This window comes from Lampetra planeri, chromosome 56 (genome assembly GCF_965212315.1).
Source record: "Lampetra planeri chromosome 56, kcLamPlan1.2.h2, whole genome shotgun sequence".
Classification (NCBI taxonomy): Eukaryota; Metazoa; Chordata; class Hyperoartia; order Petromyzontiformes; family Petromyzontidae; genus Lampetra; species Lampetra planeri.
Window position 1 is genome coordinate 3,863,594 of NC_136162.1, and position 20,699 is coordinate 3,884,292.

Sequence of the window (20,699 nt, forward strand, 5' to 3'; positions counted from 1 at the left end):
AATTTACACGTAATTTACGCGATCTAACCTCCCCAAAAAGCCTGTATTATAGATACGAATAGGTTACTCCATAGTCCAATTTAAAACTGGTCATCAATATTTTTGTTTAATATTTCCCGTAATTTTTTTAACTCGTATTTGGCACCACGGTGTAAAGTGCAGTCGCCTAAACTTGTTCAGCCTCTGGGCGTATGTGGTATGAAGGGTCAATGCCTCATACGTCGCCTCTTATACAAAAAAACCTGTTAAGGCCACAATATGGACGAGCGTGTTAAGTTTTTTGTTCTTGTGCACCACTGCCAAGAGCAGGAGCGGTGGTGCAGTGATTGGCGCACTTACACAGTGAACCTGGCCACCTGGGTTCGATTCTCACCCACGGCTATCGTGGGTGGCGAGCGGTATCCGAACCGGTCCTGCCCCCACCTCAACCAACCACAATCCCGCACTGACAAGTGTGGTGAAATATGGTCAAGGGGACCGTCCATAAATGACGTCACGCACCTGGGGTGAGGGGTCAGACATTTGTGATGATGGGGGGGGGGTGAGAAATGTGACGTTACATAAAAATGCGCAACTTTAAATAAATATAGACAACACGTTCTACTTAATTAAATATACTTTTTAATGAATGTTTGCTCCTACAACATCAGAGTGCAACGCCACATTAAATACTCACCACAATGACAATAGTTTAAAGCCATTTAAAGCATGTTTTATTTTTGGGGGGGGCAGAGCTTTGTGACGTCACATTTGAGGGGGGGTCTGACTTTTTATGACGAGGGGGGGGGGCAAAATCGTCCAAAATTGCGTGACGTCATTTATGGACGGCCCCATAGGGGTGGGAACAATGCCAGTCTGTTGGTCATTACAATAAGGAGATGTGCTGTTGGACATCTCATTGTTCATTCGTACAAGTATCGGAACAGATGCAGTGAAGATTGAATGGACACTCAAATGAGAGGGAGACCAGAGTTATTCACTACGACGGATGACAAGATATATTGGCCAAATAGAACAACCCCATTACGTTATTTTACGACCATTTAAAGTCACGTGCTAATCACACTGAAGTTTCGGATTATAAGACGCACTTTGCCCCCCCCCCCCCCCCATTGTTTTTTTATAAACAAAACTTTTTGCGCGTGCGTCTTAGAATTCGGTAGGCGTGTGTTTAAAATACTTTGGATAATTATGGAAACCGGGCAACGCGCTTGGAGTGCGTCTTATAATCCGGACAAGACGGTCGATATTCAAATCTTGTCACGTGCTCCCAAACAGCCGAAGTTTGCACGCTAATTAATTATTCATGAGCTTGGTCACGTGCTCCGGGTTTTGGCGCCAACGGTTACATCCGCCAACGCGACTATGCGCGGCAGCCGGCCATCGCGCCCCGCCCCCCGCGCGCGCTTCAGCCAATGGGAGCGCGCCTAATTAATTATTCATGAGCGCTCACCAACCGCTTCAGCCAATGGGAGCGCGGCTAATGCATTATTCATGAGCGCGAGGACGCAACTTCTCAGACCTCTTCCAACCCACCAATGGGGATGTCACCTAATTAATTATTCATGAGCGGGGTGGGGAGGTGGCGTCACGCCCACCCCACTCGGATACAACCCCGCCACCAATGGGAACGAACCTTAATTAATTATTAACGAGTTCCTACCAATGGCGTGGGAGGGGGGGAGGTGGCAACAGCTCGTTAATTATTCATAACGAACGCGAGGATCCGTTCGACCAATGGCAGCGCGCGATTGACGGTGATCGATTATTCATGAGCTCTCGAGGGGGGGGCGGGGCGATGGCGCTGTCCAATGGGGGAGTAGCAGCGGGCAGCGCGCGGGAGACGACGACGCTCGCTCTGCCGCCACCAAGCAACGGGTTCACTCCGCGAGGAGAGAGAGACAAAGACGCGTGTGGGTGGTAGTTGCTGCTGCTGAGGTGTTGTTGGTGGTGGGGGGCGTGAAGTTGTTGCAAGCAGCGTGTGAGAGAGTTGACTCTGAGGTGGTGGTGAGTATTTTCGCTGAGTGTGCGCGTGGTTTCGTGTTGAATCGATGGTGTTGGTTTGGGGTTTTGCTATAACAAATGTCGCCCGCGATGATTCGTGGGTGTTGTGAAGAAGAGGGGGTTGTCTACACGATGGTCTGGGTAGGCATTGAGTTGTTACGCAGTCCCGAGTTATTGTGGCAGGAGAGACGGGAGTTTATTGTAGCACTTTGTTCAACCAGGAGATGCTTTGTAGTAGTAGTAGGCCTTCGTTGAGACTCTTGTGGGGGTTGGAGAGAAGACGTTTCGCAGCCCCCCCTCCCCCAGTATTCATTCTCGCTCATTAAAAAAACTCACCACCCCCCTCCCCCAGCTCCCCCACTCTTCGATTCGTATTAAATGTGAAGTTTCCTGTGTCCATTATTATTTTAGTAACAAACAAAAATGTGGGGTTCGGTCAAATAACTCGCACGGAACGGCGTGGAGGCGGACAAGGAGCCGGGGCGATTCTTATCCAGCAGTGGATTGACCATGGCCGAGGATAACGACGATAACGACGACTTTGTGTCAACCCACTGCGGGATCTGTAGGCCTCGCAACGTCGTGTGTGTAGTGCTGATTTCGTGGCGTGTTTCACCATACTTCACCACGCCGTGGGGGGGGGGGGGGGTGGACAGTGTTTCACCATACTTCACCACACTTCACCACGCCGTTGGGGGGGAGGTGGACAGTGTTTCACCATACTTCACGCCGTGGGGGGGGGGGGGTGGACAGTGTTTCACCATACTTCACGCCGTGGGGGGGGGGGGGGGTAGACAGTGTTTCACCATACTTCACCACGCCGTTGGGGGGGTGGACAGTGTTTCACCATACTTCACCACGCCGTGGGGGGGGGGGGTGGACAGTGTTTCACCATACTTCACGCCGTGGGGGGTGTGGACAGTACTTCACCATACTTCACGCCGTGGGGGGGGGGACACTTACAGTAACCTGTGTGTTGTTACATTTAAAGCGGTAGAATATCTGTACCGTAATCGCAAAACGTAACGGCCTCTCCGATGCGTTGTCGTGTGGCAAGCACGTGGAGTAAGTAGAGGGGGACCCCCCATTGTGAGTACGGCAGGAGGTGGTGATGCTGTGGGTCACGGCTTCTTTATAGGGGGGTGAGGGTTTATCCTTTACCACCACCACCACTAACCACTACTAACCACTAATTAACATCGTTACTGCGACGTCGCTACATTCGTACGGGGAGTGGGGGAGCTCTTTTGTCAAAGAGTGCCACGCTGCTGCTGGATTTGAGGGGCCTGGCCCTCCTCCACACCTTGTTTCAAGCAAGTTGTGGAGCTTGGGTTTGGTGGAGGGTTAAGTTGACCCTAATTCACCGCGTCTGGCGCTTGGGGTTGTGGTAAATGTGGAGGGGGGCTCCCAGGAGGCAACATAGACCAAAGATGTCCCTTTTGAAGGCAGTTATTTTGACCATACTTCACCACGTTTGTCGCTTGTTGGTCAATTTTTGAGGGGGGCTCCCAGGAGGCATCATAGACCAACCATGACTGTTGCCCCTGGCCACTTGCCCCCTACAATTACGTTCCCTATACGTCGTCTATACAGCTCCCCCCACCCCGTATCATGGAATCCACTCACTGCCTGGTGAAGGTCGTGGTGGTTTATTTGACCATACTTCACCCAACGCGGGCCAGCGTTGGTTTGGTGACATAGAGTACAATACAACGATCGATGTCACTGTTCTGCCCTCTGCCGTCCACCACGTAGCCCGGCAGCAGCCTGACAGCCACCCGTGGTATGTGCACGCCCATCCAATCATTGTCCAGGCTCAGAAATCCTGCCCAGCATCCGTGATGTCACGCCAAAGTGGACGCAATCCGGGTGATTTGGTCATCATAGGCTTACGGTCCCAGGCCACCACAATATTAATTCAATCATCGCGTTAACACGTACTTGTAAATATCCTCGCAAAGTTTTAAAGTCGTAATCTCAAACTTGCCACGTGACTGGCTCAGCTGTCACGGAACTGGTTGTTTACATCGTATTCTTAGGTTTTTTCGGTAAAGTCACGTAGGTAAAAAATTATAATTAATAAAAATAAAATAAAAATCACGACGTTTATTTTATTTTACTTTTATTAATTTTAATTTTTTACCTTCGTGACTTTACCGAAAAAACCTAAGAATATGAATCCTTGCAGTCATGAAAGCTTCAAATCTAGAATTTGTACATCGGTCTGGCATTTGGTGATTAATTCATATTTACAGGACTACTTATACTCAGCCCTTTGTTAATCTACCTGCTGGACTTAAGTCCTTCCCACGCCGTGTTGGTTGTGCAGGAAGTTTGACCATACTTCACTAAACTGGTTATGGTAAGTTGGGGAGGGAGAGGGAATCGATTGTTTCTGGGCATTTGTGAAAAATAGCTTTATCGGATTTCCCCAGTATATATATTCTGGTTCTGATATGACTCGCCACTGATATTAGCTGTGGCCAAGAATCTAACACACTTAGGGATACGATTTGCATATTCAAGAATGAATATATTGTGTCATTTGAACTGTCATCTGCGTCGTCGGTCTCCTGCATTGTTTATCCCTTTTGTTTCTGGATCTCGGTGGCCACAAACCAACCGGTGTCACCCCCCCCCCCCCCACACGTGAGACCCCCCCCAACCCCACCGCGACATTGGCCGTGATTGCACGTGTGCGGTTTCGTATGGCGTGTGCGGAAATACGACGCTTGCTGTGGGGTGGCTGTCCGCTGTCGAAATGTTCAGGGATCTTTAATATTTGCCTACGCCAAACTCGTGATCAATGCCAGCGTGTGGAGTATGTTAACACAACCGCTGCTGTCAACCTGCACCGTATGTATTCTTTGAAGAATAGATGTAAGACATCTTATCTATGTGTTAAACCAAAAAATATATTCCAATTTACAGCCGTTTGTCAATGCACTGCTGGATGAAGGCTTCCCCCGTGCATTGCCAGTGATGGGGATTTGTATGGCCGTACTTCACGCTGGTCACTGCGGGTTGGTGTTAAGTGGGTTGTGCCAGGCTTGCCCCAACTGATGTTAGACGTGGCTGGGATTGTAGAGTACCTGTCAACCCCCATTGCCTAACTTATTACACACCAATTCAAACCTTATTGGTCACTCCGTGCCCTTATAAATCTCAACGTTCATCCTACAAAGCCCCATCACAAGGGAGAAACACAAACAAATAGACAAAAATATGTTTTTTTTTTGCCCGCATTGAAACGGCTGTACGCCGTTTGGACCTGAGAACTCCATTTCCCTGTACAAGAATACGGGGTTAACTGTATGGGTTGACAGGTGTATGATGTAGCCCCCAAGGCTCCCATCGCGTTACAGTAAAACCTTGGATTGCGAGCATAATTCGTTCCGGAAATGTGTTTGTAATCCAAAGCACTCGTATATCAAAGCACTCGTATATCAGTTGTGATCACGTGACGCTCGGCAGACAAAGCGTATACGTACTACTCGTATTGCAAGACCTCGTTCGTTAATCAAATTAATAGTTATTTAAAAAATTTGCTCGTCTTGCAAAACACTCGCAGACCAAGTTACTCGCAATCCAAGGTTTTACTGTGTTATGCTTTGCGTGAACTTGCGCTGCTCCCGTGGTTTAGCGTTGCCTTGAAGGGTCTCGGCTGCCCGCGTTTGCGGGCACATTTTAACGGCCGGTTTTACACGGTGGCTTCTTCACACTCCTCTCAAAGCACTTGGCTGTGTTGGTTTTAAAACTACTGTATGATGACAGGTTACCAGATATGAATATTTTTGACACGGTGCACATGTTGCATATCATTGCCGACTGATGGAAATTTTAATTATGGTCTAGAAATGTATGAAAGTTGAAATTTGGCACTAATATATGTAAGTGTGCGTGTTTGTTTATAACAAAAAAAACACTTGTTGAATTTCAATTGCGAATATTTTGTGCCTCCAGATAATACAGCCTAGAGGCCAGTTGGTTTCACTTGTATGGCAAGGCGAGATTTGAGTTTGACATTGATTTCAATATCTTGATAAACACATTCAAATATACAATCCCCTTGTCATTGAATGAAGTTGTCTGCCTCTTGTGGCGTGCGATATTAAAGCTTGAAATGGGGTAAAGCCAACACTACCAGTTAACACAAGCATTAAACACAAGCATTAAACAGACCCCGGGTAAATCTCTCTACTTCAAATTAAAACCGAGTCATATTTTGGTGCACCACCCTATTTATTTAGGCCCCAAAAAAGTGAAACTGGACCTTGTGTTTTTATTTAATTACCAGCCTGACGGGAATATTTGTTGTAACTAATAAATGAACAGACGCTTGTCTGTTCATTTGTTTTACCAGCCTTAACCCTTCCAGCCAGCGCATAGTGATTAGGCTGTAGTTCAAATAAACACAGCATGGCCTCATCCGCGGTCACGTTAACCTTAGTCCTGCTCGGCAACCGTCCTCCCTTATGAGGTCGGGCACTAGGCCGCTGTTGTACGAGTGAGTGAGTTGGGAGGCCCATGGTTTGTGGGGAAGAGTGTGACCTTGGTCGGTTTGATTCAATGACCCAGCACTGCTCTTTGGTTCTTTCGGTAAAGTCACGTAGAAAATTAAAATCAAATGATAATAGAATACGACGTTTCGGTTGCGACGCAAGCAGCCATCATCAGGTAAGAATGAATGATAAAACACGGTGTATGTCTCGCTCGGTGTGTCTCTGCATGTGTGTCTGCCGATGTTGTTTCCGTGTCTGTGTTTTATTATTCATTCTTACCTGATAATGGCTGCTTGTGTTGCAGCCGAAAGGTCGTATTCTATTATTATTTTATTTTCTACGTGACTTTACCGAAAGAACCAAAGAGTAATTCCTGCAGTCACAAAAGCTTCGAATCTAGTTTGACCCAGCACTGCCTGCCACTTCCTTTTTATAGTGTGAATGTGGCATGCGTGTGATACCTCTAGGATTGACATCTAATTTTTCTCAATTCGATGCAACATTATTTTTCGAGATATGACCCATGGTCTTCCACAATTAGTGCTTTTGGATACTAAAATAGTTCCAGATCTTTATCAGGTCCAAGTCTGGATTCAGATCCATTTAAATCCTAGAACATTACTGTTAAAATCCGTCCATTCAACTCCCCTGATTGGTCTAACAGCGAGGACGTTGGGGGCACTGCGTTGGAAGCTGTGGTTTTAATATCCCCTGCGTTTAACATAATTGGATTAAACCACTACATTCTAACCACCCCCCACCTCTAGATCATCTCCATGGTACATCCCGTACATTCACGTAATGCGTGGCCGGCAGTCGCGTATGCAGCGAGGTTCTGGGGAAGCGTGCCAACAACGGGTGGCCGTGAGTAGTGCCTCTCGTTTTCCCAGCCGCCAGACCGCGCTCGCTAGCGTCGAGCTTGTTTTATGACCGAGCGTGTGTGAATTGGGTTTTTACAATATCGGGATAAACGTTTGGAAAGGTCTCTGCATGAGGTCGTCACCTAATGTTTACTTAAAAATAAGAAGCCACATTTGTCATGTGTTTAATTGAGTGAAAGTTTGCTCCCCCCCCCCCCCCCTCTTATTTTCTGTTGGCTTCGTTGCTTTACTTTATTTTATTGTTTTTGTTATTTGGGTCACCCAGGTCAGTCTTGCCATTAAAACTGATTCTGCTCACTTCTGAGGTCCTACCCGGTTAAACTAATAAACGTGAAATCCGTCTTGGCGTTAATGGATGCGCTTTTAACAGCGCATGCGAGAAACTGCCGTAAATGATGTGAAATGTTGAACGTCGGATCGCGTCTTCTGTTGGGAGGTGTAAGTACTGACATGTAGTTGTCTGCATTCCCATTGCAGATAATCGCTTTGAACGGGAGCCGGAGTTGAACGCTGAACTGGTCCTTACTGGCATAACCCCGGTGACATCATGGCCAAAGATGTACGTGCGCGCACACATTGCAAGAACTACAGAGAGAGCCCGGTGCTTAGTCATGGCAGGGACCACGAAGTTGCCTTGAGAATTTTCAAAATGGACCATTATTGAGGCCAAGTGTAACTTTACAACTAAAACCTGTTGTACAGTTTACATAAAAGCTTTGGTTGGGGCAGTGGAACATTGGTTAGTATTACTGTGCTTTGGGTCCATTGACCCGAGTTCTGTTCGTGGCTATGACTTGCACCAGTGGCGAAGTAATATCTGAACCGGTCCTGGGCTTTTTCCCCCTTCACAAATCTGCGCCGACCAGGATGGTGAAGTATGGTCAAACAAGCCTCGTAACTGACAGCAGTACGACGACCTTTGTACAGCAGTGGATTGACTGTAAATTGTTACAAAGTTCTGGTTATTTTTTTACATGTTGTGTTTTCAATGTAGGTTGTGTTGCATGTATTCATGACATATATTGGTAGTTTTCAAATGTGTATCTTGGAATTTTCGTAGTTTTTTTACACAACGTGCACTACATGTTAATGTTATAATTTTTTGTGTGTGTACTGGACACTTGATTTTTTCCATTCACCGATGTGTGAACCGCGTTGAAATTGTAAAGGTAGCCCGTGTCGCTGACTCGTGTATTCGCTCTGCAGGTCGGATATTTTGACAAGAACGGAGAGTTAAGGGGCTTTTTGGAAAACTTCAGCCCATCCAAAAGTAAGTTATTTGGTTTTTTTTTCAATCGTCATGCCATCTCGAACACCACGGCAATATTCATGAATGTGACGCCGATCCCTTCATGGGTCAGTCATGTCGTGCTGTCTCGTCTGCGTCCGAGTAGAACTGCGTTATGGCCCCCAGTTTTTGGTGAAATTCTGGAAGTTGGCATTTTCAACTTGTGCCCAGGACAAAAATAAAAAAAAAATTGGAAATGTTTTGGCACCTGTCGTAGGGCCGGCCTGGCAGTCGGTGTGTCGGTGTGTGCTCGGTCATGAACCATCTTTTATTAGGTTCAGTTCCTGGTACTATCATCTTGTAGTGCTGTGGTCACAGGCATGTCCTCTGCTGAAAATTCAAGCGTGAATGACTGTTCTTCTCCCGTGATAGTCGGACCGATATTTTGTCAGTTTTTAATGCATAGGCGTTTGTGACCAATATCAGTAATAGAGGTTTTTCTTTTGGTTTAGATCATGTAAATATATACGTTTCATTAAACTCGCCACCAATCGTCACAGCCAATTAGTAAGGTTTGTCACGTAAACGTCGTACTCCGATTGTAAATGTTGTAGGTTTACTCTCCAACACATCGGTGTGCTGTACGAGTAATGAATTGTTTACGTGACAAGCCTTAATTGGCTTGTCGGGTAGTGGCAGGTTTAACGACACATTTATATTTATGCGATCTAAACCAAAAAGCCTCTGGATATTTTTTCATCTTACAGCTGCAGCTTAGGAAGATTAAGTATTGAGCCAAATTTAACGCGATGAGTTTTTTTTCGCACGGCCGATTTGTGACTAGGCTGAGACTTGGGAAATCGGTTTTAATCACCAGCTGCTCAAAGCCTCGATTTACAATCCAGGATCTCAGCGATTCCATGCCCTGCCCTCCCCCTCGACTTCTGAGCCACTGGGGCCGATCACCTCGAGCTTGTTTTCTGCTCGTCAAGTCGAATTTTGAATCGTGGTTGTATCCGTATATTGAAGGGCGGCAACCCCCCTTCCCCATCCTGTGTTGCCGTGTCGCAGGCACCGTCTCTGTGGTCACGCTTCCCGTTGGGAGCCTGGGCTCGCCCGGCAAGCACATCCTGCCCAAGACGCTCGCCCCGTCCAACGTGAACGTGCCCCAGCAGATGGTGAGTGCGCGCTGCTCGTGTGACTTGTAAGGGCAGTCCTAGGGAATCGTACGGGCCTGCCCGTTGAACACAAGCCCGTCGCTTAATTTCATTGGGTTTTTTGGAACTGCTTTTTGTGTTTAGTTTGCTGTCCTTCCCCCACACTTGAGATTAGTAGCACGGTCGGCTACGTACGGTGCGAAAGAAGTTCTACATACATACAGTTCGCCCCGCGGTCACACGAGGCCTACCACTAGGAAAAGGCCCCGCAAACATCATTCATCACCGCGAGCATCTTAGGAAATTAAAGTGTATCGGTGTTTGTCGCCAAAGCGATTAGAGCCGCTGTACAAACAGCTCCTTGTCAGCTGTTGCTTGTCTATTGATTGTGGTTGTTTAGCGAAAGCCAGGTGAGATGCTGTTTGATCAGTGGGCCTCCGTGCTCCGCAAGCAAATGTCCCCAGTGTAATGTGTCTCTTGCAAAAACTCGCCGCGTGCAGCCGTCGTCGTAAAGAGGCCCCGTAAATAGCTGCGTCGTTCAGCCGGTGTTGTTGACGCAGTATGTTTTCTCGCTTTTGGGCTCTGGGCGGCGATAAAAACGATGAACATGAAAGCTCGGTTTTCCTCCCTTAATTATTGTGTCACAAAAGGGCTCTTGCTCGGCAGGTGGGAATGATCCGCAGCTGCGTTTGCCTGGCAATTTGTAACCTGACGCAGGTGTAGATAGGAGGGTCGATGTCGCAGGCCAGGTTTTTTTGGAAAGAAGCTTGGGAAAATGTTACCCAGCCACCACGGCAGTAATAAGCAGTGCCACGGATGTAACATTTTATCTTTAAAATATTTTTTGCCCTCAGGATAATAATGATGATGACATTTATAACTGGAGGCGCTAAGCCAAGCTGCTCGAAAGCCTGACCCAACACAGATAGAGAGGCCTTTAGATGTTTCTTGAAATTCGGAGTGCATTTTATCTTGCGGTTGTGCAAAGGTCTTGGGAGAGTTCCACACCGAGGGGGCGATAGTAGTGAGGCTGCAACATAAATCCATGCGTGTGGGAAGCGATAATTTCCGATTTGTGTACGTTCACAAATGGGTTGTTTTGTGCTCTGGTTCTCCCACATGCATAAACACCCATCGGTTGGCTCAGAACATCTTTAATATACAGAGGACCGCAGAGAATGGGCAATTATTGGTAGCGCCAGATCCGTGCCTAGCTTGCTGCCTTCCCGCCAGAGGTCGCAAACAGGTTTTGATTCCTTACCCGTACCCGGCCGCACCAGGGTCGCAAACGGGGGTACCCGTACCCGGCCGGGTAGCCGGGTATCGGGTAGGGTACGGGTATCGGGTACCCGATTGCAACCTCTGGGATGAAGCCATGTTGCAGGCGCGGGTGGGTTGATTCTAGGAACTTGAATTGTAAGAAGAGACAAGACGTTGGGAAATGAGTGACAAACAGTTACTCACCAGTGTTGACATTGTTATTGGTGTTGTACATGAACAACTAATGGGAACCCTGCATGTTCAGCATCGTCCACTGTTGCTTCCAATAAAACGGACACGCAAACACCACAATTGCAAAAACACAATAATTCGACTCGCAAATTACATTTTGAGGGTTAATTGAAAGCAGACAGTGGGCGACTGTATGAGAAGGCACGTATAGCGATGCGTCAGTGTGTGTATTAAATGGATTATTATGGTTTTGCTCGTGTAAATTGCTTCAAATTGTGAGTCTTAAGAATCTGTTCTTGTCGATTCCTGCTTGGGGTGTGTAATTTGGTCTTGTGACCCCCTGCAGGTGCTACAACCACAAAAACGAGCCTGCTACAGCCTCCTATAATCATGGATAATGCGTATGTTGTAAATCATTGGCCCAGATAAATTAGACAACAATTAGGAAACATGAATTCGTTTTTAATTATTAGTGTCTTGTTTAAACTGATTGGTTGTTCCAGTGATGTGATGACACCTGTTTAAAAAAGCAGGTCAGGTGACGTTGTGACTTCCTGAGTCCTCTCCTGAAGGTGCTTGACGCAGTGTCATGCGAAATGCCGCGTATCCGATTGCTAAACTAAGTTAAGAATTTTGATTTAAAGCTTTCGTGACCGATGGTTGCTTGTGTTGCAGTCGAAACGTCGTGAGAATTTTTATTGTTTAATATTATTTTATTATTTCCCTTCTACGTGACTTTACCGAAAGAACCAAGAATTAGTTAAGAATTGTTCATAATACAGGTTTTTTTGGTTAGATCTCGTAAATATGTGTCGTTAAACCCGCCACCACCCGACATAGCCAATTCGTAAGGTTTGCCCTGTAAACAGAACATGCCAATTCGTTACTAGTACAGCACATCGGTGTGTTGGAGTGCAAAGCCACAACATTTACAATCTGAGTACGACGTTTCAGCAGTAATTACTACTAGCTTCAGGATACAGCCATATTTGTTAATGTTTACCCGATCTAACCCAAAACACCTGTATTATGGATGATATTAGTCGCTAAAGCCTACGTATTAAACTTGAGAATTGTTATAAAACTCAAGGTCTCACGACAGAAACTTGGCTGGATAATTGCATGGCCTAACCCAAATAGGAGTTGTGAATCATCATATCGGCTGCCACAACCTATTGTGTTAGGTAATAAATGGATATTTTTTATGAAATCACTGCCCCAAATCGTGACATTTAATTAATTGAATCGCGAGGGAACGATTCATCACAGGCCGAGAGCCCTCCCAAGATCTAATCACATTGTGATGCGAGTTTCACTTAATTTTATCGCTATCGTTTTCTTATATATCTGGTGTTTGTTTCATTTGTTTTTATCACTTTGTCCGTGCTTTATACTACTTTACTTTATGTTTCCCTGGTCTCCCTTGCCAAAGAGACCTTTAGTCTGCACCTGTTCCCACCTGGTTTCAAACCGAGGTATCGATCGATTGTTTGTATTGTTTGGCACTGCCGTTGTAAAGTGGCTGCACGCTGCAGTAAGCTTTGGCACTGGTGGTGAATGTGGAATGCGTTTGTCTGCGATGGTTGTCGTTAGCTCGACGCCATCGGCGCCTTGCCCCGGGTGGGCTTTGCGTAAGAGTGCCGCTGGTGTTTGTGTTTGCGAATATCTCGCCGAGTTCGCACGAGGCCAACAAATAAATAGTCCGTGTCCGCATCGAGCTGAGTGACGGCTCATAGATTCCCCCCGGGTCCGCCACTCTCGCTCGCACGGAGGCATACCGCTTTCGCAGGAGGCGCGGGAGAACGTCCCGCCGGCAGTGCGTACGCGTGGTGGAGCATGCTGGGCTTCGTGTGAATGTGTTGAAATGTCACCTGCGCACGGTCAGTGGCGAGGAATGGATGTGCATGTCAAGTTGCATTGTCGTCATCGTTAGCCTGTGATCAAGCCGCTGCTGGCGGAGGTCGCTCCCCAAGCTGTTGCCGTCTATTATGGTCCTGCGCTGTAGCAAGCCACGTGGCACCAGCTCACGAGATGGTCTGTCCCGTTGCTCCTAGGGGACGTCCTCTTGGGCGGCGTTAGAGATGATGGCAGGAGTAAATTTGTTCAATAACAAAGAAAAAAAAGTACTTGACGGTCCTCTATCAAGTGTCTGCTGGGTGAGAATTTCCCACGGCGCGTCGGCAATGGGGGTTTGTTTGACCGTATCTCGCCACACCGGTCAGCGCCGGTTGGTCAAGGAAAGGACCAGGATTGATTGGTACAGATATCACGACAGGTTTATGGAAGGCTTGAACTTAAGCGAAAATGCATTGCTGTGAAATGAGATTTTAAGGGTGGCTGATAACCTTCGAGTACACTGCTGTACCAGGTGTCGGTAACATAGCATGACTGGTATGGGCAGTGGTGCAAGAAATACAATGGGGGGGGCCCTATTACATCTTCACCCCCTCGTCGTAGCTCAATGCCTGGGTCCCTACGGCCCGTGGGCCTCGGTGCAGTTGCACCGCCTACACACTCGACAGCTACGCCGCCGCTCGGCACCACCGAGACCTCGTACTGAACGCCAGGGCACAGACGTAGACTTGCACGTTGTTTTTTTGTCGTGTGTGTGGTGATCCCAGTACCTTCACTTTACTGTGAAAATAGAAGACCGGAGTTATTTCTGCGGATAACAACATTCCCCAGTAGCGTAGCCTCTCCCTCTCCACACCACCTCGGGTGAGTGGTTGTAAATTAACCCGAATGTGGATCCTGATGTCGGAAAGGTTAGTGGAGACGACTTCTCGTTGACTGTTAAGGAAAGTAGATGCCGGGCTTGGGTAGGTCAACGCGTCACTCGGTGGAGATGACGGTGAATGGGTGAGACTGGAGGTGGAGGGACAGCCAATGGAAGGGTCACGCCCGCGAGGATGCCCACCGTGGAGACGGAGCGGTGATTAATTGGCTCGTATGCAGGAGCTGGATGGATCGTTACATTACTGGACCATGGTCATTGCTTGGGGGGGAGAGTGGGGGGCAAGGGTAGGGGTGGATTGATCACGATCGCCGAATATTAAGGTTGTAATTGGTGGTTCCCGTTTATTTTTCCTTCAGTCTTTAACGGAGTGTCACGAGTACAGTGTGGGCCCTGTTTTGGTATTAATCCGCTTTTCCTGCTGTTCCCAGTGTTTGAATGGCCCGTGTTGCATAGCGACGGTAACCACGCTGCAGGTTGTGAGGGAGTTGGTGTTGGTGTGTGTGCGTGTGCGTGGGTTTGTTTGCACACGAGCTTACATGCGTGCACATCGCACGTTCGCTCTATACAAAGAATGCGATGAAACTTAAGACGTCCACTTTGGCAAAAATGAAGAGGCCTACTTTGCTGTAGAGGCCCTTTTCATTGGCTCCTTAATGATGCTCGCATTTTGTGGTTTGGGCCAGCCAACGCGTGGCTTTGAGCGGCACAAAAAACCCATCTCGTGATTGCCACGGAAAAACTATGGAAAGGCAGAAGTGTTGGCCGAGCCAAAGCAATCGTGGTAGTTAAAACATTGTGGGGGGGCGGGCGTTTCCCCCGGTTGAAAAGTATGTATGTGAAACGTGGGTGATCAATGCAGGAGATTAGGATGGAAGGTCACAGCTTTTGAAGTATGCTGCCACAGGAGAACCGGTGGACATGCGTGTACCACAATATGTTTTGTGTAGACGATGAACTGTAGACCGTAATCGAGAGACGAAAACTATAAAAGTGTTTTTGGACGACGGCGAGCTGGGCGTGATGGTGGAAACTTTAAAAAAGTCGTTGCACTCTCCTCAATTTAGCAAAAGATTTCACTTCTCCATTTTGACATAAATGGGAATGTAGCAAAGTTGTAAAAATTCAACCACTCTCTCCTCTCTGTCTCTGAAGGACGTTCAGACAGAATTTAACAACCAGCACAGCGATTATTACTTCTTTGTAATTATTGCTGTGCTTAAGTGTCAAATGTAACTCTCTGAAGGACGTCCAGACAGAATTTAACAACCAGCACAGCAATAATTACTTCTTTGTAATCATTGCTGTGCTTAAATGTCGAATGTAACTTTATAAAAAGCCATCCTCGGTTAATTTCTCAACTCAACGGAAGCTTTTTGGCAAACAGAAATGCCTCAAAAGCAGCGTGGACACGCCCGCCCATTGACGCACAATGCCATATGGCAATCGAAGAATTTCAAAGGGCTGCCAACGGAAGGGTTAAACATTCACCACCGTTCACCACACATGCATACAATACACAAAGATCCCCCCCCATATAGCCCTAACAGACTATTGGGGCAAGTGCTGTTAGCGAGCACCTATGAAGGCCGGCATGGTGCACGAGAGGGGGTGGGTGGCCAGCACCACGCCTGAACGCCTTTGTCTCTGCAGCGATTTTACACACCGCACCAGGTCCTCATTTGAGGCTTAGTCGACCTAGGGGAGGCCCAAGGGTCGGTTCAGATAATCGTCACTGGTGTTGGCCGTTAGCAGGAATCAAACTCGAGTCGCTGGGTTCGTAGCGCTGCTACACTACCGCTCCCCACAACACACGCACACACACAACACGCAGACGCAATGCTGGGCTGCTTTCGAGAGCATGTAAGGAACGTATGCGTAAAGTATTTTTCACAAGTGCGTGTGGATACGTGCAGAAACAAACGAAAATATTCTGACAGAAAATGTAGGCAAATGAGAGGGACCATGTACAGGATCTGTGATAACGTTTCTCGGAAGTGCTAAAGAGTCGCGCAGTGCAACGTTAAGCGACCATCAGAAAGTCGGCAGACAACTCGCAAGATGTGTATGCGGTTCATTTCGAAATCGACAAGTAAATGCAGAGGTTTCGCCGGTTACAAACATCCGTTCATTCGGCACTTGGCAAATGCCCACAATTACAACGGTTTCCTCTCAGTCGGTTATGGCACTGGGGCCAGCTGCTCTGTCGGCGGTAAGCACTTGCACGTTCAGCAAAACCTCACGGCTTCAGCAGCCCTCTGCGTTCCCCTTACACACACGTGTCTCTGTCGTTCTACTCATTTCCCGAGACATGAGCGGAATCGCGTACAGGGATCTTTTATGTATCTATGTTGAACTTTTTTCGCGCCGTATGTAGCCAACCGTGCTAATCGGAGTAAAAGGTTGACGATGATGATGATGTTGGCAGATATTTTGTGTACATCAATATTGCCAGTCCACTGCTGGATCAAGCCTGGCATAACCAGGCCCTCCCCCACACCGTACAGGTCATCGGGGTTACTCGACATTACTTTATCAACCCAAAGGAAGTCGGCCTTGTATTTGAGCAACGCTTGCAAATTCACTTTTTATGACTGTGCAATGGTTTTCTGATAACGTTCCCGGCTTGCTTGATAAATATAATGGGTGTGCGGTCGAGGTGGCACCGTGGCCTGAGCACCAAGCCTGCACCCTTGGGATCCTTGGGGTTTGATTCCCGTAAATTAAACCGTTCCACAAGTGCGCTGCCAGTCAGCCATGAGATGGCAACAGGGAAGTATGTCTTGTTGAATCTGTTTCATACGTAGGCTTTCGCGACCAATGTTATCCATCATAAACGGGGTTTTTTGGAGTTAGATAAATAAGGCCGAAACAGGAAGACTTCTTCACAATTCTGGCAAATCGCCTGATGAAGCTGGTTGTAATCGCCAGCGAAACGTTGTACTCGAATTGTAAATGTTGTGGGTTTACTCTCCAACACACCAGTGTGCTGAAGTAACTAATTGGGACACTTCGTTTACGTGACAGCTTTCTAATTGGCTGTGTCGGGTGGTGGCAGGTTGATGGCACATTTATATTTACGCGACCTAAGCAAAAAAATAACATTGATTTGGATTGTTCAATCTATCTGTGTGAAGCTTTGAGCGTCACCCCCTGCTATGAATGGGCTGTCTCCAGAGTACTCCCACATGTCAAACACTCCTTACAATGGAATCTTCAAAACAGCCCAAGCAGGGACGCTCAAGTATGGGTAACGTGAAACTCGGGCAGAAGATGTCAAAAGATTTAAAAATTCTTTAATAACGTACCTTGATATGGGAGCCTTACAATTACAATCACTCAAACATGCTTGTGCAGCCTGGGTTGGATGCTTACTGGGCAAAGTTTTTCTCTTAAGGGAGGTGGGTGTTTATGAATGACTGCTGTCCCCTGGCATCGGTTAAAAATACTTGTAGTTTTTTTTTTTGCAAAGCTGTACAAAACCTTATTTTTGTGCACATTAGCGGAATGATTGCTCCTGTACTAAGCAGCGTTTTCAGTACTTGTTTCCTGGTTGAGGTCATGTGTCGAAACAAGCTGGCAAACCCGTCAATTAAATCTAAATTCGATGCTATTTTTATTCAAATCAAACTCAACGATCAATGTTGCTTATTAATGGCTGGGAGTGGTGCTGCACATCAAAGGGGGGTCCCCTTTTCGGGTGTTTATTTATCCCGAGTTCTACTTCCGGACCTGGCTATCATCGGTGCCGAGTAATATCTGAACCGGTGTTGAGCCTGACTTTCACTGACCGGGAATTGACCAACATGGTCAAGTATGGTCAAACAACCCCCGATGACCAATGCAGCGTGGGGAGGTATTTATCCAGTCGTGGATTGACTAAATGTGTGTGTGTAAGGTGTGTGTCATTTTGACAACTTGTTAAGTGGCTGTCTATGTACAGTGCGAAAGAAGTTCAACGTACGAAACTATTTTATTTATTTTACCAGGTAAGGCTCACTGAGCTATATAGCTCTTTTCAGAAGTGACCTGGCCACAAATGATAGCTCAACAATGTCGCTTGCCATCACGTGGAAATCTTTAGCAGCCAAATACTCTGAATGGACGTTGATTCTAAATGTGGAGGGAAAAATCAGAGGGCCAGCAGATAAATCCATGCGACCACGGGGAGCAGATGCACACTCCAAATATACAGTCGTCATGGTCGGGATCGAACCCACGAGCTCCTGCAAACCAGGCGAGGTAGTTAACATCTACTGTACACCATTGGTACCTCATTTGCCAGTAAAAAAATATGATAATTGTTTTTTTACCCTTTTATCTGGCAACAAAACTGACACCTTTTTCAGGACCAATCAACTTCAAGGACAGTGCATACATTATCAGAGTTGTGTTTTTTGTTTGCATTATGACTCCAGGTATTGTGGTCTATGCAAACATGACTCCTCGTAAAAAAGGTGTCAGTTTTGTTGCCAGATAAAAGGGTAAAAAACCAATTATCATCTACTGTACATACAAAACATTACCCCATGGTGGCCTTTATTGCTCCCTATTGCCCTCTAGTGGATAGAGAAGATTTCCTCTGGATAGAGCTCCAAAAGATAGCAGTACAGCGATGGTGCAACCCACTATCGTTTTATACAGGGAAAATGCATGTGTGTGTGTTTGGCCGTTTTTGTCCGTTCCGTGTGTATCTCAATAGATACGTCGCAACTTCACAGCAGGTACCCTGACATCGCTGGGGATTGTGGGTCGGTTTGAGGTCTCTGCCGATGTTTGACGTGGCCAGGGATCGAACTCTTCTTACCAGATCCATCGTGCAGTGTGCTGCTAATCAATGCTTGACTGCCACACTGCAATATGAGTGAAATATAAGTGCCCTTCTTTTGATTACTTTGTGAAATGTATATAGCCATGTACGTAAGAAGGCACGCTGGAAAAAATACCTGTTATTAACTTCTCAGAGTAACACAGCTCTCCATGAAAAACCCTGGCTTGCAGTCTGAGTGGGGAAGATTCCTGGACATGCAAACACAGAGGGCTGCTGTCCACGGATTAGCGCTGGCTTTGTGGGACCTTGTCACTAACGGCGGAGGCGGCGTTGCGCTGGACCCCAACGAATGCTGGCGCCACACGTGGGACGGACCGGGTGGGGGGGGGGAGATGTGGGTGCCAAGCGTAGCGCTGACTAAGAGCGCAAACTCACTGTGCTTAAGGCCTCGGAATGTTGAAACGCGCTGGCGGTTGGTCGCATTTGCGTGAACAGGGAAGCATGTTTGAATAAGCGACGCATGGTGCGCGTGCACAATGGGCATGACGCCCATTGTAACACCTGGGTGATGTGGAGCTGAGCGAACTTGCCCATGACTAGTACCATCGGAGTTAAGATCAGCCTATTGTGGAGGAGGCTCGTGAAGGACACTACTGGGCAGTTGGGGGGCAGTTGCCCTCCAGCAACAGCTGAGGGCAGATGAGCGACGCTCACAACAACGAGCGGAGTGACGTGAGAACGTGGAATGGCCACCGGCTGGAACAGGTGCCACAAAAAAGAGAACTGCCATCTCTCACGATCAACCACCGCATTTATTCGCGCTGCTTTCAACCTCGGGCCACGGAGAAGCTTCGTACCCCTCGGAGCACCGTCCCGAGATCCGTTCATCCGTCCCCATGACATAGAACTGGCCATACCCGAGCGGTGTTCTTCCGTGGCTCCTCCACGTCATCTGTGGAAGCCTTTCTCGCTCCGCGCACGAAAATGTTGGAACTGCGCTCCGCTATCAGAAGTCGCGTGAAAGGTGCCCCGCGCTCACTCGGACCAGTGCGACATCGCGCGTGTTGTCGATTTGCACAATGTCCCCAGTGTATATTTGAAGTGCGATTCGCCTACCTCGCGATCTGTTCGTCGCGGTTTAGTTCAAGAAGCAATTATTTTCTTTACACTGTCATCGGCTGTAGTGCTTCTCGGGGCTTACTGGGGTCGCGTGAACCAATTACGTGCAACACGTTGTGTCTATCCACTGCTGGATGAGCGCCTTCCTGCACCGTGCGGGTTGAAGGGGTTATTGACCGTACTTCGCCACGCTGGTCAGTGCGAGTTAGGGAATGTGGGGAGCATGGATATGTGGCATTGTAGAGGTAGGGAACAAGAGTGGGTTTTTCCACTCCGCACGTCACATAGCTAATAGGCTAACGTCAGCATATGTAACATTCTGCGATAATTCGCATATAATTCGTGCAAATTCTGGCGAACCATTTCTCACGAACACCTCCACACGCGCGTCGCTGTCATGAGAATCGGGTGAACCGTCATATAGATGACCCGGGTTAATCTTGCGATTGGGGAATATTCCCCTGGTCACTTGGCTAAACAAAGTCGACCTGACTCGATCACCACACGTCCAGCATCTGAGTCCGATGGCGCGACTGAGAGCGACGGCTGACATCCGCCCGTCCGTTGCTGTGCGGCACTTCTCCCCTCTCTCTTTCTCTCTCTCCTCCCCTGCAGTTGCTGGGCACTCCCCAGCGCAACGCTGCCATGGCTGGCGCTGTGCTGATGGGCAACCAGCACGGGCAGCACGGGCAGCAAGTGCAGCACACGCAGATGCGCCCCCTGGACAGCCCACCATCATGGTCCGGGTACAATCCTCGTCCCAATGCACTCACCACACCGGGCAGGAGGGCTTCTCATCCCCCCCACCTCCCTCCCCAGTGTAGCCTGAACAACCTGTTGGGGCAAGTGCT

General features: G+C 47.8%; 1 protein-coding gene across 2 annotated transcripts in view; it reads left to right on the top strand.

Moving 5' to 3' along the window:
• Window positions 1-1,814: 1,814 nt before the first annotated feature.
• Window positions 1,815-20,699, top strand: part of LOC144735702 (transcription factor Dp-1-like) — a 34,398-nt gene continuing 15,513 nt past the window's right edge. Inside the window, exons 1-5 of one of the 2 annotated variants that reach the window (XM_078618186.1) lie at window positions 1,815-2,007; window positions 7,865-7,946; window positions 8,594-8,657; window positions 9,687-9,793; window positions 20,464-20,594. In XM_078618186.1, the coding sequence (XP_078474312.1) occupies window positions 7,935-7,946; window positions 8,594-8,657; window positions 9,687-9,793; window positions 20,464-20,594 (314 nt within the window). In that variant the 5' untranslated portion in view covers window positions 1,815-2,007; window positions 7,865-7,934. The remainder of the gene's footprint in view (window positions 2,008-7,864; window positions 7,947-8,593; window positions 8,658-9,686; window positions 9,794-20,463; window positions 20,595-20,699) is intronic. The other variant, XM_078618187.1, reaches the window with a different exon arrangement.